The 15622-nt window shown below is 44.7% G+C and overlaps 1 protein-coding gene across 1 annotated transcript; it reads left to right on the top strand.

Annotated features, from left to right (window-relative positions):
• Nucleotides 1-3349: 3349 nt before the first annotated feature.
• On the top strand, nt 3350-12845 carry LOC129327920 (vomeronasal type-2 receptor 26-like). The gene is made up of 6 exons (XM_054976666.1): nt 3350-3576; nt 4784-5075; nt 5423-6268; nt 8757-8897; nt 10097-10223; nt 11944-12845. The coding sequence occupies exons 1-6, from the start codon at nt 3350-3352 to the stop codon at nt 12843-12845; spliced, it is 2535 nt and encodes an 844-aa protein (XP_054832641.1).
• The last annotated feature ends 2777 nt before the right edge of the window (nt 12846-15622 follow it).

The following is a 15622-nucleotide window of genomic DNA, read 5'->3' on the forward strand; positions in this document are numbered from 1 at the left end:
TCCTGCCTTGCTAGGCAGAGTTTCTGTGTTTAAAACACATGAGGAGAGGGGCTTATGATATTGCCATATTCATTAGCCTTCTGTTAATGCGAGGGCAGGTCTGACTGTTAACATCCCTTCCTTATACTTCATCCTCTTCAGGCTTCATATCAAGATCTCTAGAATTCCCCAACCTGGAGTTGGTAACCCTATATTACCTCCTGTCTCTTTTATTGTATCATGTGCCCTTTTTAGTCGACATAGCTGGCAGCCCTTGATAGCCGTATCCCCCATTAATCTGTCTCATTCGCTTTAAAACCATATGTAAGAATTTTGGTTTCAGTTGGAATTCATCTTAAGTAAAGAGCATCTCTTTTATGTTGTTGTATGCACCCCCTCATTGTTCTATAAATGTCATGGAAACAGCAGAAGAAATCTAGACATAATGCTAAGGATCAGGCTAAGCAAGACACCAGGCATGTGTTTATCTCAGTGGCCAGTGATGCAATTTTAGCTGGAGACAGGAGGAATCCCCTCACAGCCTTCTGCCTGGTCAATGCTCCCTTGACCAGCTGCTCACCTGCCTCTCTCTCTATCCTGTGTACTCTGGGTGGCTGCATGCCTGCACTCCTGGAAAGACCACAGGCAGGAAGAAGGCAGCAGTGCATGATAGCCTGCAGTGCAGTTGGGAGAATTAGTGAGCAAGGAGAGGCTGTGAGAGGCGGGTAACTTCAGGATCTCCACCTGTGTATATGAGGATTGTCCCAGCTACAGAACTCTTTCAATGATCAGACAGATGTTTCAATCAAAAAGGGGGGAGGGGCTATTGAAAACAATAAAGATCAACAACACACAAAACACATACAACACTCACAGCTAACTAGAAGGCAGTGGTGACAATTGGATAGTGGTTAAAGGATTGGGTGATAGTTACCATCCAGAAGAGGACGTCCGGGAGAGAGAGCATTGAGCGATCAGTGCATCAGTGTGGACGAGCTCAAACAGAGGTCCAAGGGTGGATGCTGGATCCAAGAGTATGCACATAGCTATGGTGGAGGGGTAGTCCAATTATACCATGGAAAGTACCCGGGGGGGAAATTGCGTTTTCTGCCCTAAAACAATGACTAAATGATTTTTCTTGGGGTGGGACAATGGATTGGGAAGTTTTCTCCCGGGCAAGAAAATGAACTGGGATGGTTTGATAAGGTCTTCATGGGCAAACTAAAGTTATCAACAATCATTGATGACCTGTGATGTATGGGGGGAAGTCTATCAGAGCCCTGAATCACCTGAGAATCACCTGAGTGGGTCAGGGAAGATCGGTAGAGTGTGTTAACTGTGATTAATTCACGAACTCCGGGAGGATCCTTGTCTTAGGATCTATGCACAATGCTGGGGCATGGGGGCTGAGAGTCTGGCCTCACCTGGCTCTTCACATGCTAGCACATTCCGTCTCCTAGCCAGGATCTGGCTTCCATATTTCTGATTGTTTGGGCAGCATTTTGTGTTTGAAATACATGTAGAGAGGGGCTTACGGCATAGCCATATTCATAAACCTTCTTAATATTGTGAGTGCAGGTCTGACTGCTAATAGCACTGCCGCTCAGAGCGGGGTGGAAGGAGAGAGGTAGGCAAGCAGCTGAGGTGCAGGGTGGGAGAGTCAGCCAAGCAGCTGGCAGAAGTGGCAGAGGCCTGTGAAAGAAGCCCTCCCTTTCCTGTCCCCCAATGAACCTGTGGCTCTGTCTTTGAAAACTATAGTCCCCAGGTAAAATTGCACCACTGGTCAGCGGGATGAACCCATGCCTGGAGTCTCGTTTACCTTGTCCCTTAATTATTGTCTAATGTTTCTGTCCAATTCTCTCCATACTTTCTATCAAAAACACATTTTATGTGACAAATCCATACAATCTGAGTTTGGCTAGCAGAAGTATGCTTGTATCCTTGACTGGAGCCAGCCCTGGTGGCCCCACAATTACCCCCTACCAGCCAAAGCCCCCAAGATGCCCTGTGGCTGGGCAATGGGGGTCTGCCCCAAGTTAGAGGCCCCAGCCTGGAGGACCCACAGAACACCACTGCAACCGAAGGGTCCCACTGCAAAGTCGGGGCTCCCACGGAGGGCCTGGAGAGAGTGGCAGAGATGGGCCTTGCTCCAAGATTGACAGCTTCACATGGTGGTTGGGAAAGAGTGAGTCTAATGGCATCTCTGCTTCCTGATGGGAAGCATTGGGAGGCCTCTTTAAAGGGGAGGCAGGTTTGCCCTCACAAAGACAGTCTTCCTTTGCAATAAGTCAGGGGAGTGGAAATCTAGACAAGAACAATTCCAAGGCTGCCTCCATAAAAGAGGGCTCAGCCGCCAAGGAGGAGATGGGTGGTTGACTATCCAATCCGTGATGCTGGATACTAATCAGATGGCTGACTGTTCAGTGTGCGATACTGGATTGTTGTTTGGATGCAATCCCAGAAAAAGAAGTAATAAAATCATAACAGGCATTGTTTACTATTACTTTAAAAGGCCTGCTGCCAAGAAGACTGAACACAGTTTTGAAAGAGAGTTCACTATGAGGGAAACCTTTCTCTGCCAGAAGAAATCTTTCTCTGCCGTGGCTGTTTTTGAAACTGGGATCTAGTCAGAGCCAGCATGGTACAATGGTCAGAATGGCAGACTAGAATCTAGGAGGCCCAGGTTTGAATCCCGACACCACCATAGAAGTTCACTGGGTGATCTTGGGCCAGTCACAGCCTCTCAGCCTAACTTACCACGTAGGGTTGTCGTGAGGATAAATTAAAATGGATTTCATTGGTGGGGAGAAAGGTGGGGTAAAAACAAACAAACACATTTAATAAAATAAGTTCCGTGCCACGATCAACACGTATGCTAAGATTCCCATCTGTCCACCACACCGCACCACCCACCATCATCTATTTCACTTAAAAGCTCTAAACAATCCCCATGGGGTGAAGTGCCATTTATATATCATTTTAAATTGGGCTTTCCCCTTCACAAAAGGTGGTACAGTACAGAAACTGGTCCTCTGAGGAGATAAAAGTCTACCCAGTAATTATCTCAGATTACGCTCATTCAGCCTCCGTTTTCGCAAAACCTCGATGGGATTTTTGGTTGGATTTATTTGTAAAATACTTATTCATGTGCAAGCCATTCTGATGATAGCACAGAGAGTACAGGGTGGTGTGAGTTTATTTTTTTGAAAGTTTTCCTTTTCCATTTAGAGTCCTGCTGTCAAAACAATTACACAAGAAGGTCAAGAGCCAGTGAAGAGCCCATGTTGTGATCAGGTTGAGTCTGGATAGAAATAATCAAGATAGAACAGGTAATTCTGCAGCAAGGGAAGGCGATTTTCTATTCTCAGTGATGGGATTCAGCCTCTCACGACAACTTTTGGTGCTGCTGCTGCTGCCGCAAACTGACTGTAAGATGAATCCTGTCGTGTGCAACGTGGATGATCCCCTCCAGATGCGATACCAGTATTACCAACCGGGAGATCTTATCATTGGTGGGATCACTTCTCAATTCCTCTCCATTTCTGATCTCATATCCTTCACAGAACACCCCAAAACAAAGCTAGCAGATGAGCCTGTGTAAGAAAATTGTTTCCATAATGTCTATTAGACAAAAGTATGAGTCTTACAAATAGGTAAAAGCATCTACCGAAATGGGGAAATATCTTGGAACTGGGGGAATAGAGTTCCAGAGCTCATGTATCGCTATTTGAAGAGGGCACAAAGAGTTGGGCCAAAAATCAAAGATCACAGATCGCTTGCATGGGAGTAGCTGGTGTTTCTTCCATTGCTTTTTACTTATGGCGACCCCAGAAAGGAGCTTTCAAGGCCACTAAGAAGCAGAGGTGGCTTGATAGTGTTTCCCTCTGCAGCATCTTCCTTGGTGGTCTCCCATCGAAGTATGGACCCTGCTTAGCTTCCAAGGTCTGATGAGATTGGGCTATACTATGCTGCCTTCCCTCCCCTGAGGAGTATGCATGTTTTGCCAAGATTGAGAAGATCTGGATAAGAATTGCATTGCTAAAAGGACAGCAGGATTTGAGTCCAGCGGCACCTTAGAGACCAACAAGATTTTCAAGATACAAGCTTTCGAGAGTCAGAGCTCTCTTCAGGTACCGGCTTTGACTCTCAAAAGCTTATACTCTGAAATTCTTGTCGGTCTCTAAGGTACCACTGAACTGAAATCCTGCTGTTCTACTGCAGATCAACATGGCTACCTACTTGAAACATTGCTTAGAGAGATGCCCAAGATCTGATGACAGTAACTAGCTTTTTTTGAAACATTCTCAGAAGTTGCGTCTATAAACGCTTATTAACCATGATAATAAATAGGGTTTCTACATGTGTGAGTTATGTGCTGTCTAGTTGCCTCCGATCTGTGGCCATCTTATGAATGAGAGACCCCCCCCCAAATGTCCTATCATTAACAGACTTGCTCGGATCCTGCAAACTGGTGAACGTGGCTTCTTTTATTAAGTCAAGCCATCTCATTTTGGGTCTTCCTCTTTTCCAGCTGCCCTCCACTTTTCCTAGCATTATTGATTTTCCAGAGAATCTTGTCTTCTCATGATGTGACCAAAATAACATAGCTTCAGTTTTGTCACAAGGCATTATTTCTTTATAGTTTAAAAAAAGCTATGTTCACTGTCTCATCCTTGTTATGGATTACACTTGATATGATGAAACGTTCAAGAGAGGGTGTAGCACGTATTTCTGCTGTAGCAGTAACGTATGAAAAAGAACTCAGAACATTAGTGATTGCATACATCATGCTTTCTTACTGCAGAGTAGTGCCAAAGAATTACCAGCATGTCCAATCTTTGGCATTTGCCATCAAAGAGATCAACGGAAATTCCAAGATCCTACCCAACCTTACTTTGGGGTTCCACATCTATGATAGCTATTTTGATGCAAGGATGACTTATCGGAATACCTTGAATCTCCTCTTTAGTCAGAATAGAACTGTTCTCAACTACAACTGTAAGATCGGGAAGAATCTAATTGCAGTCATTGGGGGCTTGGACTCCGAAACCTCCTTCCACATGGCCATGACTTTAAATATTTACAAGATTCCACAGGTAAGATGACAGACATGCCAACTATTCCAGCTTACCAAGATAGTCCCTGTTTCATGTACCTGTTCTTAATTTCATCCCTATTTTGTACCTCTCTTGAGTTTGTTGATAAGAACATTATAAAAGTTGATTTGTGCATGCACATGTGCCCCAGAGATTGCACACCTGAACAAACATCTTTGTGGTTTAACTTGGATCTAATGTTGCGAACAATGGTATGGGCCCATACAAATACAGAACTCTCTGCCTTTGTCTCTCTGCCTCTGTGTAATGTAAGTGGCAGGATTAGCATTACAGCAACAGTGGAATGGAATCTCCTTCTCGGTAATCAAGTCTTCTTTCCCCTTTAGATCACCAATTGCTTGTTTGCTCCAGCAGTGAGTGATACAATGCAGCTCTCCTCATTGTACCGGGTGGTCCCCAATGAAGCCCATCAGTACACTGGGATTGTTCGACTTCTTCAGTATTTCCAGTGGCAGTGGGTTGGGATCGTTATCATGAATAATGATAAAGGAGAGAAGTTTGTGCAGACTCTGGCACACTTGTTTTCTCAGAGTGGGATCTGTATTGCCTTCACCGAAAGGATCCCCAGCCAAGGTCATATTTTAGACTTGGTTGATCTGATAGACACTTTTCTCAATATGACAATTGTCCTACGCAAGGCAAACGTCAATGTCAGCCTAGTGAGTGCAGACTCTCATAGTATGCTATGTCTCCAGTTTGTGCTGACTCTAATTGAACCAGGTGCTACGAAACCTATCCAGAAGGTGTGGGTTATGACAGCCCACTGGGATTTCTCATCAGAAACGTTTCACAGGGACCTGGATATACAAGTCTTCCATGGGGCCATATCCTTTGCTATGCATGCCAATGAAGTGCAAGGGTTCAAAGCCTTCCTTCAGACTTTAAATCCCAGCTCCGTGGAAGATGGTTTTATCAGGGTCTTCTGGGAGCAGGCATTCAACTGCTTGTTTACAGATTCTGATGGTAGTGAGAAGAGCTGCACTGGGCAAGAGATGCTGGAGACCCTCCCTGGTCCATTCTTTGAAATGAGCATGACGGGTCAAAGCTGCAGCATCTATAATGCCGTCTATGCCGTGGCACATGCTCTACATGCCAAGTATTCTTCCAGAACCAAGCGGCAAACAAAGACAGATGGAAGCATTCTGGACCACATGAAGATGCAGCAATTTCAGGTAATGGAAGCCAGTTCTGTTCTCTCATATGGGAGGCAGTTCTGTTTGTCATATGAACAGACCCTGTGGTTAAGATCTCACAATCCAGACCATGCACCAGATACACCAGACCCAAGAGACCATGTCTCTTTCTTTGAATGCTTGCCACCATCATAAGCAACCATGCAAAGCAGACAACGCAGTAACTAGAATTAAAGGATGGATGTAAAACGGAAGCTTAAAATCAGATTTCTAGATTTGTCGTTATTTTTAGCAATTGTTCCGATTCTGATAACGACAATGCCATTTTACTGGGTAACTACCAGGTGCATCTCTGCGTAGTGTAGCCACTTTGGAAATAAAATATTTTGGGCAGGAATGCCACAACCTAAGAAAGCAACCTCACTTTAGTGCCTGAAAACTGATTTCTAACTTCTTTCAGTAAAGCCATTAGACTGTGCTTGGAGTATCTTCAGATGGAAAAGAAAGTCTGTGAGAAGCTATTTCTTTTCGATGTATTGTCGAAGGCTTTCACGGCCGGAGAACGATGGTTGTTGTGGGTTTTCCGGGCTATATTGCCGTGGTCTTGGCATTGTAGTTCCTGACGTTTCGCCAGCAGCTGTGGCTGGCATCTTCAGAGGTGTAGCACCAAAAGACAGAGATCTCTCAGTGTCACAGTGTGGAAAAGATGTAGGTCATTTGTATCTACTCAGCAGGGGTGGGGTTGAGCTGAATCATCCTGTAAGAGTTTCCCAGGGTGTGGAATGCTAATGGCGGGAGGCTTCACTGTATCCTGAGGAGGTTCTTTTGCATATGGATTGGTGCTTGATGTGCTAATCTTCTCTGCAGGGCTATTGTCGGGTGTGGAGTGTTTTGTTAGCCTAACTTGAACATAGCCTAACTCAAACAGGGCACAGTATCGTATTCCAGGACACCAAAATACTGGACAACACTTCCAACTACTTGGTCAGACTGCACAGGGAAGCCATTGAAATTCACAAGCATAAGCAAAACTTCAACAGGAAAGAAGAAACCTTAAGAATGAACAGAGCATGGTTGCCAGTTCTGAAAAACACCAGGCTAACAAAACACTCCACACCCGACAATAGCCCTGCAGAGAAGATTAGCACATCAAGCACCAATCCATATGCAAAAGAACCTCCTCAGGATACAGTGAAGCCTCCCGCCATTAGCATTCCACACCCTGGGAAACTCTCACAGGATGATTCAGCTCAACCCCACCCCTGCTGAGTAGATACAAATGACCTACATCTTTTCCACACTGTGACACTGAGAGATCTCTGTCTTTTGGTGCTACACCTCTGAAGATGCCAGCCACAGCTGCTGGCGAAACGTCAGGAACTACAATGCCAAGACCACGGCAATACAGCCCGGAAAACCCACAACAACCAACTATTTCTTTTCTTTTTAAAAAAACTAGATATTTGAGGGAATCTGTGAACGAGGGTCTTCACTTGACGTTCAGTTTCCAGGAAGGAGATACAAATCTGCCCTTTTTTATTTTGTCTGTTTATTTATAGTCTGAGGTGGATTATACAGTGCAAGGCAATACATACGTCAATGTGAGCATTTTCATTCCATACAATTTTCACTGTCGAGGTCGCTGATCCATTTATTTCTTGTGTGCCATTGAAATGCCACTTAACACGATTTGTATGCAGCTGAGGCACAAAATAAATAATATAGAAACAAGCATAGTTTTAACTGAAAACATGATACGAAGAAATAAAATGATGCAGAAACAACGAGAATGAATGATGGGTTCATTTTGTGCAAGGGACAAATAAAATGCAAATCGAACGAACAATTCTGCAAAATTTGGTAGCATCTCTAAATTCCTGCGATGTGTAGAAAAATCTGGTGGTGGGTATGCAAAGGGCCAGGCAAGCTTTAAGCACCACCCATCGCCCACCATTTTCCCACTCATCTTTTGCCTTCCCTTGGACCGTACGCAAAAAGATTTGATTTCATTTTCAGCCCCATGTTGTACATCTCTGAAATAGCATTCTTTCTCTTGACGTAAGCTGACAAAAAGCAAGAAATCGCATGAGTTAATCCTGGCTTGAACAGTAAAAAAATACATGCTGTTTTCTTTTTTGTACCATTTGCTTGACTTTGGAAGAGAAGCTCCTTTAGACAAGGAGCACAGTCCCCAAGGATCTAATCCCAGTCAAGTGGGAAAGAAGTTATCTGTTTTTCACTGAAGCCAATGGAATCAATGGTCAGATCAATTTCCGAATGCAAGTAGAACGAAGAGAACTGTGATTCTCGAAAGCTTACGCTACAATAAAGTTGGTTAGTTAGTGGATCATTTCTTCGAAGATGTCACCAAGGTGCTACGGGACTCTTTACTATTTAGCATTGAGGGTGCTGATTCAAGTTGGAAAACAAAACAGAGTGTGGCTCCAAACCTTTCTTGCATACTCGTATTAATCTTTGCCTCATTCTATCACTTCTGCTTAATTTGCTTTGGTATCTGTCGTTCTAGCTTCACTCTTTCTTGAGAAGCATCTCGTTCAACAACACTTCTGGGGACCAGGTGTCTTTTGATGAGAACGGTGAATTGATCGGTGGATTTGATGTTATCAATTGGGTCACATTCCCAAACCAGTCCTTCTTAAGAGTGAAGGTAGGGCAAATGGACCCCCAAGCACCATGTGGCAGACAGTTCATCATTAATGAGACGATCATTACCTGGCATAGGAGATTTAACCAGGTAGGATCTAACTGGAGTTTGTGGGATATGGATCTGGCTTTGGTACTTTGATAACTGCTCACACAATTTGTTGCATAATTTCTACCCAACTGTGCTGAATGTAATGTGAAAGGATTGCCCGAGCTAGTATAACCCACCTTGATTTGCAACGGATCATTTCTTCCAAGATGTCACCAAGAAGTCTCTGAAAGCTTAGAAATTTATCAAAAGTCACCTTTTAGGAACTATCACCCTACTTCTTTGCTATGGCCTCTCCCCCCTTCCCCAAATTGCAAGGGAGCAGAATGGAGAAACGAAACAAGAAAAACCTGTCTGCAGTGGAGGCCTCATCTTTCAGTGAATGTTGCCGCTTTTAATTCCTGCTCGATGCGTAGTTTAAGCCATTTTTATCGGATTATTTCAATTCCACTTGGGAGTACAGAGTTCACTGCTTATTTTAGGATTTCTGTTTAAGCCAGCAACTCAAAGTAAACTCAGTTGCTGAATTTCAGTTAATTCACTGTTCCAAATGTTCCAGGATGAAAAACAAACTAGATGCATTGTTTAAATAAAAAAGGGGGCTTGAAGAAAGAGGTATGTAAGCTGACAAAGCAAACAAATGTACAGAAATATACTCTGGGTATTATTTTATCCACAGTAGGCATTGGGTTGGATCTAGCCAGCTTTTCTGCCAATGATAAAGGAGGAGTCTTTTTGAATGGGGAAAAAAAGGTTACACTAGGGAGATTACGGGGCCTGCCTGTATAAAAGTCACATGGGTTGTGGGCTGTAGTGAGGAGAGAAACTAGGCAAGCTCTAGTGAAAAAGCAGGATGCCTGCCTGGTCCCAGTCATTGAGCAAATGAAGCCTTGTCAGTGTAAGAGAAATGTTTTCTGAACACTTGTCTCTTTTTGCCATAAATTGCCTCCCCGCCTTGCAACCCCCACCCCCCCCCCACCAAAATGGTGTCTTTTGACACTTCTGGAAACATAGTGAAAATTGCTTCCCTCACTTCCCATCGACCGAGCACCAGTATGCAGCTATCAGAATATTTCAGACCAATTTGCTGACTACATTATAAAAGTTCGAAAGAAGTCAATGGAAATTATGCTCATCTCTATTTTCCTCCCCAGGTGGTGCCTCTTTCTCTCTGTAATGCCCATTGCGATCCAGGTTACAGCAAGAAAAGAAAAGAGGGGGAGCCGTTTTGTTGCTATGATTGTGCTACATGTCCAGAAGGGATGGTTTCAGACGAGCAGGGTAGGAGAAATTTTATTAAGCGTGCCAGAGAGAGAAAGAGAGAGGCAGGCAGGCAGAGGCAGGTAGCAATGTAGCCAATGCCAAATACTGCAAGATTGACTTCTAAAAAGTGAAATGTGTCTGCAAAGCAGAACACTGAAATAAATTTAACACAGCTTACCTCTCTCTTCATAGTCTGCTATGCTGAAGAGAAGATTCACTCTTGCATTGCCGGTGTTGTACCTGATCTAAGCTATAATACCACCACCAGTGAAATCCATATCAAATACTTGGATGTTATTTAACATCCTTCTCAAGCAAGGGGGAAACTTCCACGATTCTCAGAACCTTTGTCCTAACCAATTTGTTTATTTAGTTGCCACTCCGTACATAAATTAAGCTTCACTCTTCCATGGGGAAACATCTGCGTGTCCTCATATGAATCAAATTGGCTTATATAGCTAAACAATGTACTGTTTGACTCTACAGAGCTTCATTATTTTCCAAGCACCTGGATAATGTCCAGAAAAGAAAGGCTTTCCAGCACACTCTGGAATACATACCCAAGACAAATATTTGCCTTGTACAGTTAAATTGTGCATAGGTTTAAACTAGATTTTAGTAACCATTGACCTTCACAATGTATTAACAACTAGTTAACCTTAACTCCACCCCATCCAGCGCAGGTGGGTTCTAATGGCATCCCATTAAGGCTTCTTGCTTATTGGTAGCCCTACCCTGCTCCAAACTTTGCTGTGTCTAATGCTGCCGTGCCTTGGTGCAGAGCCTCCTTTCATGCCACAGGGCAGCTATAATTCAGCAGATGCTGCCCAACAGCGAGGCGCCCCTTCCGCACACTCCTCTGACCACAGATACCCATAAGCAGTTAGGTGCACTGAATTCCCTGCAGCATTAGGTGTCTCAGTGAGTCTGCCAAATTTCTTTTCCTTTTAAGTTAGGGCCTCTCCAGTCATACAACAAGGCCTATTTAACTAAAAGAGTTTTCCACAAACTGTGGCAGTACGGAGCAGGCAAAAAGAGAAGCCCCTTCTGGCTTTTCAGATGGAATTTTTTTTAAAAATCCCAATGTGCCCCAGAGAGTGGCTACTAATCTGATACTGCCATAACCAGGGAGGGGGACAGGGGAGAGGGAAAGAGCAAGTGAAAAGCTACTGTGCATGGAGCATCTTTGGATCTTGGCTCCAGAACTCCCCATTGGCTAGAGCACATGAGGTGCTCAATAACCAGATTATATTGTCCTTCTCCCTTTTCAAACTGAGTGCGGTCAAGACATTGTCAACTCATAATTAGGATGGAGATTCTCAGCAGACTACACCATAATGAGACCAGGGCCTGGCAGCATTTATTGTTCTTTTGCTGGGCTTGTAAAATAGAGATGTTCTGCCAGGCGTATAGTTGGGGTTGAGCTGGGCACCAGCCACATAGAGATCTGGATCCTTCCCTATTAGAGGCTTCCACTGTCTAGTGTCTTTTTCAATGGTGATTTTAGATGGTAGACTGCCCCTAACTGGTTGACTGCTGCTATTTTTATATTCTTTTAAATATTTATATTGTATTGCTGTTTTAAACTGTTTTAAAGTGTGCAATTTAATGTAACATTTTTATTGAATGTAATCCACCCTGAGCCTGCCTGTGTGGGGAGGGCGGAATAAAAAATAAAAATAAATAAATAATAATTGAATAAAATAAATAAGACTAGCACCTTGCTCTTTTTTTAAAGATGTGGATGACTGTTTCAAATGCCCAGAAGACTCATATCCTAACAACGATCAAACTGGCTGCCTTCCAAAGCAGATAAATGTACTGTCTTATGATGAACTGTTGGGTATAAGTTTGGCTGTTTTGGCTCTGTGTCTTTCGCTCACCACCGCTGCGGTACTTGGAATCTTCATCAGGCACCGAAACACTCCCATCGTCAAAGCCAATAATCGAGAACTCACCTACTGTCTGCTCATTTCCCTCCTGTTCTGCTTTCTCTGCTCTCTCCTGTTCATTGGCCAGCCTCAAGCACTGACCTGCCTTCTACAACAAACTGTTTTTGGTGTTATCTTTGCAGTTGCTGTTTCTTGTGTGTTGGCCAAAACTATTATTGTAATTCTGGCTTTCATGGCCACTAAGCCGGGATCTAAGATGAGGAAATGGGTGGGGAAAAGAATAGCAGTCTCAATTGTTCTTTCTTTTTCATCCATCCAGGCAATTATTTGCATGATATGGCTATGTACTGATCCTCCATTCCCCAATTTTGACACGCACTCTCTAGCAAAAGAAATCATAATGGAATGCAGAGAAGGATCTACCAATATGTTCTATTACATTCTGGGCTACATGGGCTTTCTTGCTCTTGTCAGCTTCCTTGTGGCTTTCTTGGCTAGAACACTGCCTGACTCATTTAATGAAGCCAAGTTCATCACTTTCAGTATGTTGATGTTTTGCAGTGTGTGGGTGTCATTTGTCCCAACTTATCTCAGCACCAAAGGGAAATATATGGTGGCCGTGGAGATCTTCTCCATCTTGGCCTCTGGTGCTGGGTTACTAGGCTGCATCTTTTCCCCCAAATGTTATATAATTATTTTGAGACCGAAATTAAATAGTAAGGAGCAACTAATAAGGAGAAAGATTTAACAATTTACGTATTGACTATACTTTGCTTGCTGAGATAAAAAGTGAATCACAGAGTTATGAACACAAAGAACTAAAGAAAACTCTATGAGGTATAGAATAGAATCATAAAATCATAGGGTTGGACCTCTAGGTCCATCTCGTCCAATCCCCTGCACAATGCAGGAAATTCACAATTGCTTCCCCAACTGCCCCAGTGACTCCTGCTCCATACCCAAAAGATGCCGAGACATCTCCCAGTTCCCTATCCAAACTGGCCTGCGGAAAATTGCTACCTGACCCCAAGGTAGTGATTGGCATTACTCCGGGCATGTAAGAAGGGCCAGAAGCAAGACAGCAGCTGGATTCCAAACATTCAACTCAAGAGAGTACATACACTAAGTGCAATAAACTATAATCAATTTCCCTTTATGATAGCAATCTTTCGTAACATCTTCTTGGAAATATTTTTGTTAACATATGTCTTATTTTGTTGGTCTATGACCATAATGAAGTTTTAGTACTGGTATTAAGCAACTTCCTGACCAATTCCATTTATTATAACCCCATTCCCTTTATAAAATTGCCCTCCCAAACAGTTCTGTTTTGCTGTGGAATGAGATAATTGTGGAAGCTTTCCAAATCTATTCAGGCAAGACATTCCATAATGTGGGTGTATAAGCAGTCAGCCTGGCCTCCACCATCTTTAATAGCCATTTTAACATGGCTGCCTGTGATATTAAATGGCACAAGGCCTCTGGATTTAAAATGGCAGCCACAGGACTGCCAGCTAATGGTTGCTGAATCCTGCCCGGGAAACCCAAGCACAAATGGAATGCCGCATTGGAATGCGGAGTGATCAGTGGTGATTGGATTTGCAAGCTCCCCAGCCCCTAAGGAATCCAGTGCAACAAAGGTCTCACAGAATAATCACCATATAACACATTCCTTTCCCTCCTTCCATGATGAGATCTGTCCTTGATTGAGGAGCTAATCAAATGACATTCATAGGTATTTACAGTTCATCCCTGGGCAGGTACATTCCCCCAACTAAATTCATTAACTTAGCTCCCTGTGGACTTTAATAACAAACTAGCAACAAAGTCCATTGTGGGGGGAAATACAACAGGCTTTAGAAAGGGGAGGGTGGATAGGCAGGCATTCCTTCCTCCTCCATCACAGCTCCTAGCCGGTGAAGGAGGGAGTGGGCATTGCCACCTGCTCCATGCATGATCTTGGCCATGTGAAGTGGGGGGTGGGCTTTGCCACCTGCTCCACTCCTAATACCAGCTGTCTTAAGGTGGTGGTGGGCATGGCCACCTGCTTAGTGACTTAGGCCAGTAGATTTAAGGGTGTGGGCATTGCCACCTTCTCTGATCCATGTCCTGACTGGGAGAAGGGAAGAAGGGCATTGCCTCTTGCTCTGTGCCTGATCCCAGCCAGGTGAAAACATGGGGTGGGCATTGCCACCTGCTTCACTCCTGTTCCCAACTGGATGATGGCCGGGGCAGGCTGTCAGACTGCGGAATCCCAGTTATCTAGAGTTCATCTCCCCCCTTCTGCAAGAACCACAAGGTCTCTTGATTTCAAAAGGTTTGTTGGAAGATTATGCTCAGGATACAGGGGTCCACGATCCAAGGACTTGAGGCCCTTGGCTGAACCAAAGCTTTGTTGAGAATGACACATAAAACAAAAGTAACAACACTTCAAACACCCATTCCCAGCCTCCCCCCTTAGTCCTCTCTGGAGAGCCTGGGAAGGTGAGGACGTCAAGGTTGGCCAGAACTGGGTGATAAGAGAATTCTTCGCTCCCATGGAAATAGGCGACCTGGACAGCACCTGGGCCTCGAGGGAGAGAACTAAACAGCTACAGATTATAACATGAGAACATGGCGAAACTATGCCTCGAGAACTGAACAGCAAACTGACACTCTGACACAGGCACTGCCACCTGCTCTACTCCTTATCCCAGAAAGGTGAAGGGGGATGGGCATGTCTACTTGCTCCACTACTAATACCAACTGGGTTATGGTGGGGTGTGGGCATTGCCACCTGTGCTGCTGCTACCAGCTGTGTTAAGGCGAGGGGTGGGCATTGCCATCTACTCCACTCCTAATACCAGATGGGTGAAGGGGGTGTGGGTATTGCCACTTGCTCTGCTCCTGATTCTGGCAGGTTGAAGGGGGACAGGCATTGCTGCCTGCTTGGTGCCTGTTTCCGGCAGGGTGAAGATGGGGAGGGCATTGCCACCTGCTCAGTGCCTTCTTCCTGTAGATTGAAGAAGGCGGGCATTGTCTCCTGCCCGGGTCCTTATCCTGGATGGGTGAAGGGAAGAAGGGCATTGCCTCCTGCTCTGCACCTGATACCAGCCAAGTGAAGGCATGAGGTGGGCATTGCCACCTTCTCCACTCCTGATCCCAACTGGGTGTTGTTGGGGGTGACCATTGCCACTTGCTCCCCTCCTGATCCCAGCCGGGTGAAGTTGGGTGAGCCACCTGTTCTACTCATGATCCCAACTGGGTGTTGTTGGGGGAGGCCATTGCCACCTTCTCCACTCCTAATACCAGCTGCGTTAAGGTGTGTGTGTGTGGGGGGTGAGCATTCCCATCTGCTCCTCTCTTAATATCAGCTGAGTTAAGGCAGGGGTGGGAATTGCCATGGGTGGGCATTGCCACCTGCTCTGCTCCTGATCCCAACTGGCTGAAGGGGGTGAGCATTGCCACCTGCTCCACTCCTAATACCAGCTGGGTGAAGGGGGGTGGGTATTGCTACCTGTCCCACTCCTAATACCAGCTGGGTTA

This window comes from Eublepharis macularius, chromosome 4, assembly GCF_028583425.1.
Source record: "Eublepharis macularius isolate TG4126 chromosome 4, MPM_Emac_v1.0, whole genome shotgun sequence".
In the NCBI taxonomy this organism is placed as follows: domain Eukaryota; kingdom Metazoa; phylum Chordata; class Lepidosauria; order Squamata; family Eublepharidae; genus Eublepharis; species Eublepharis macularius.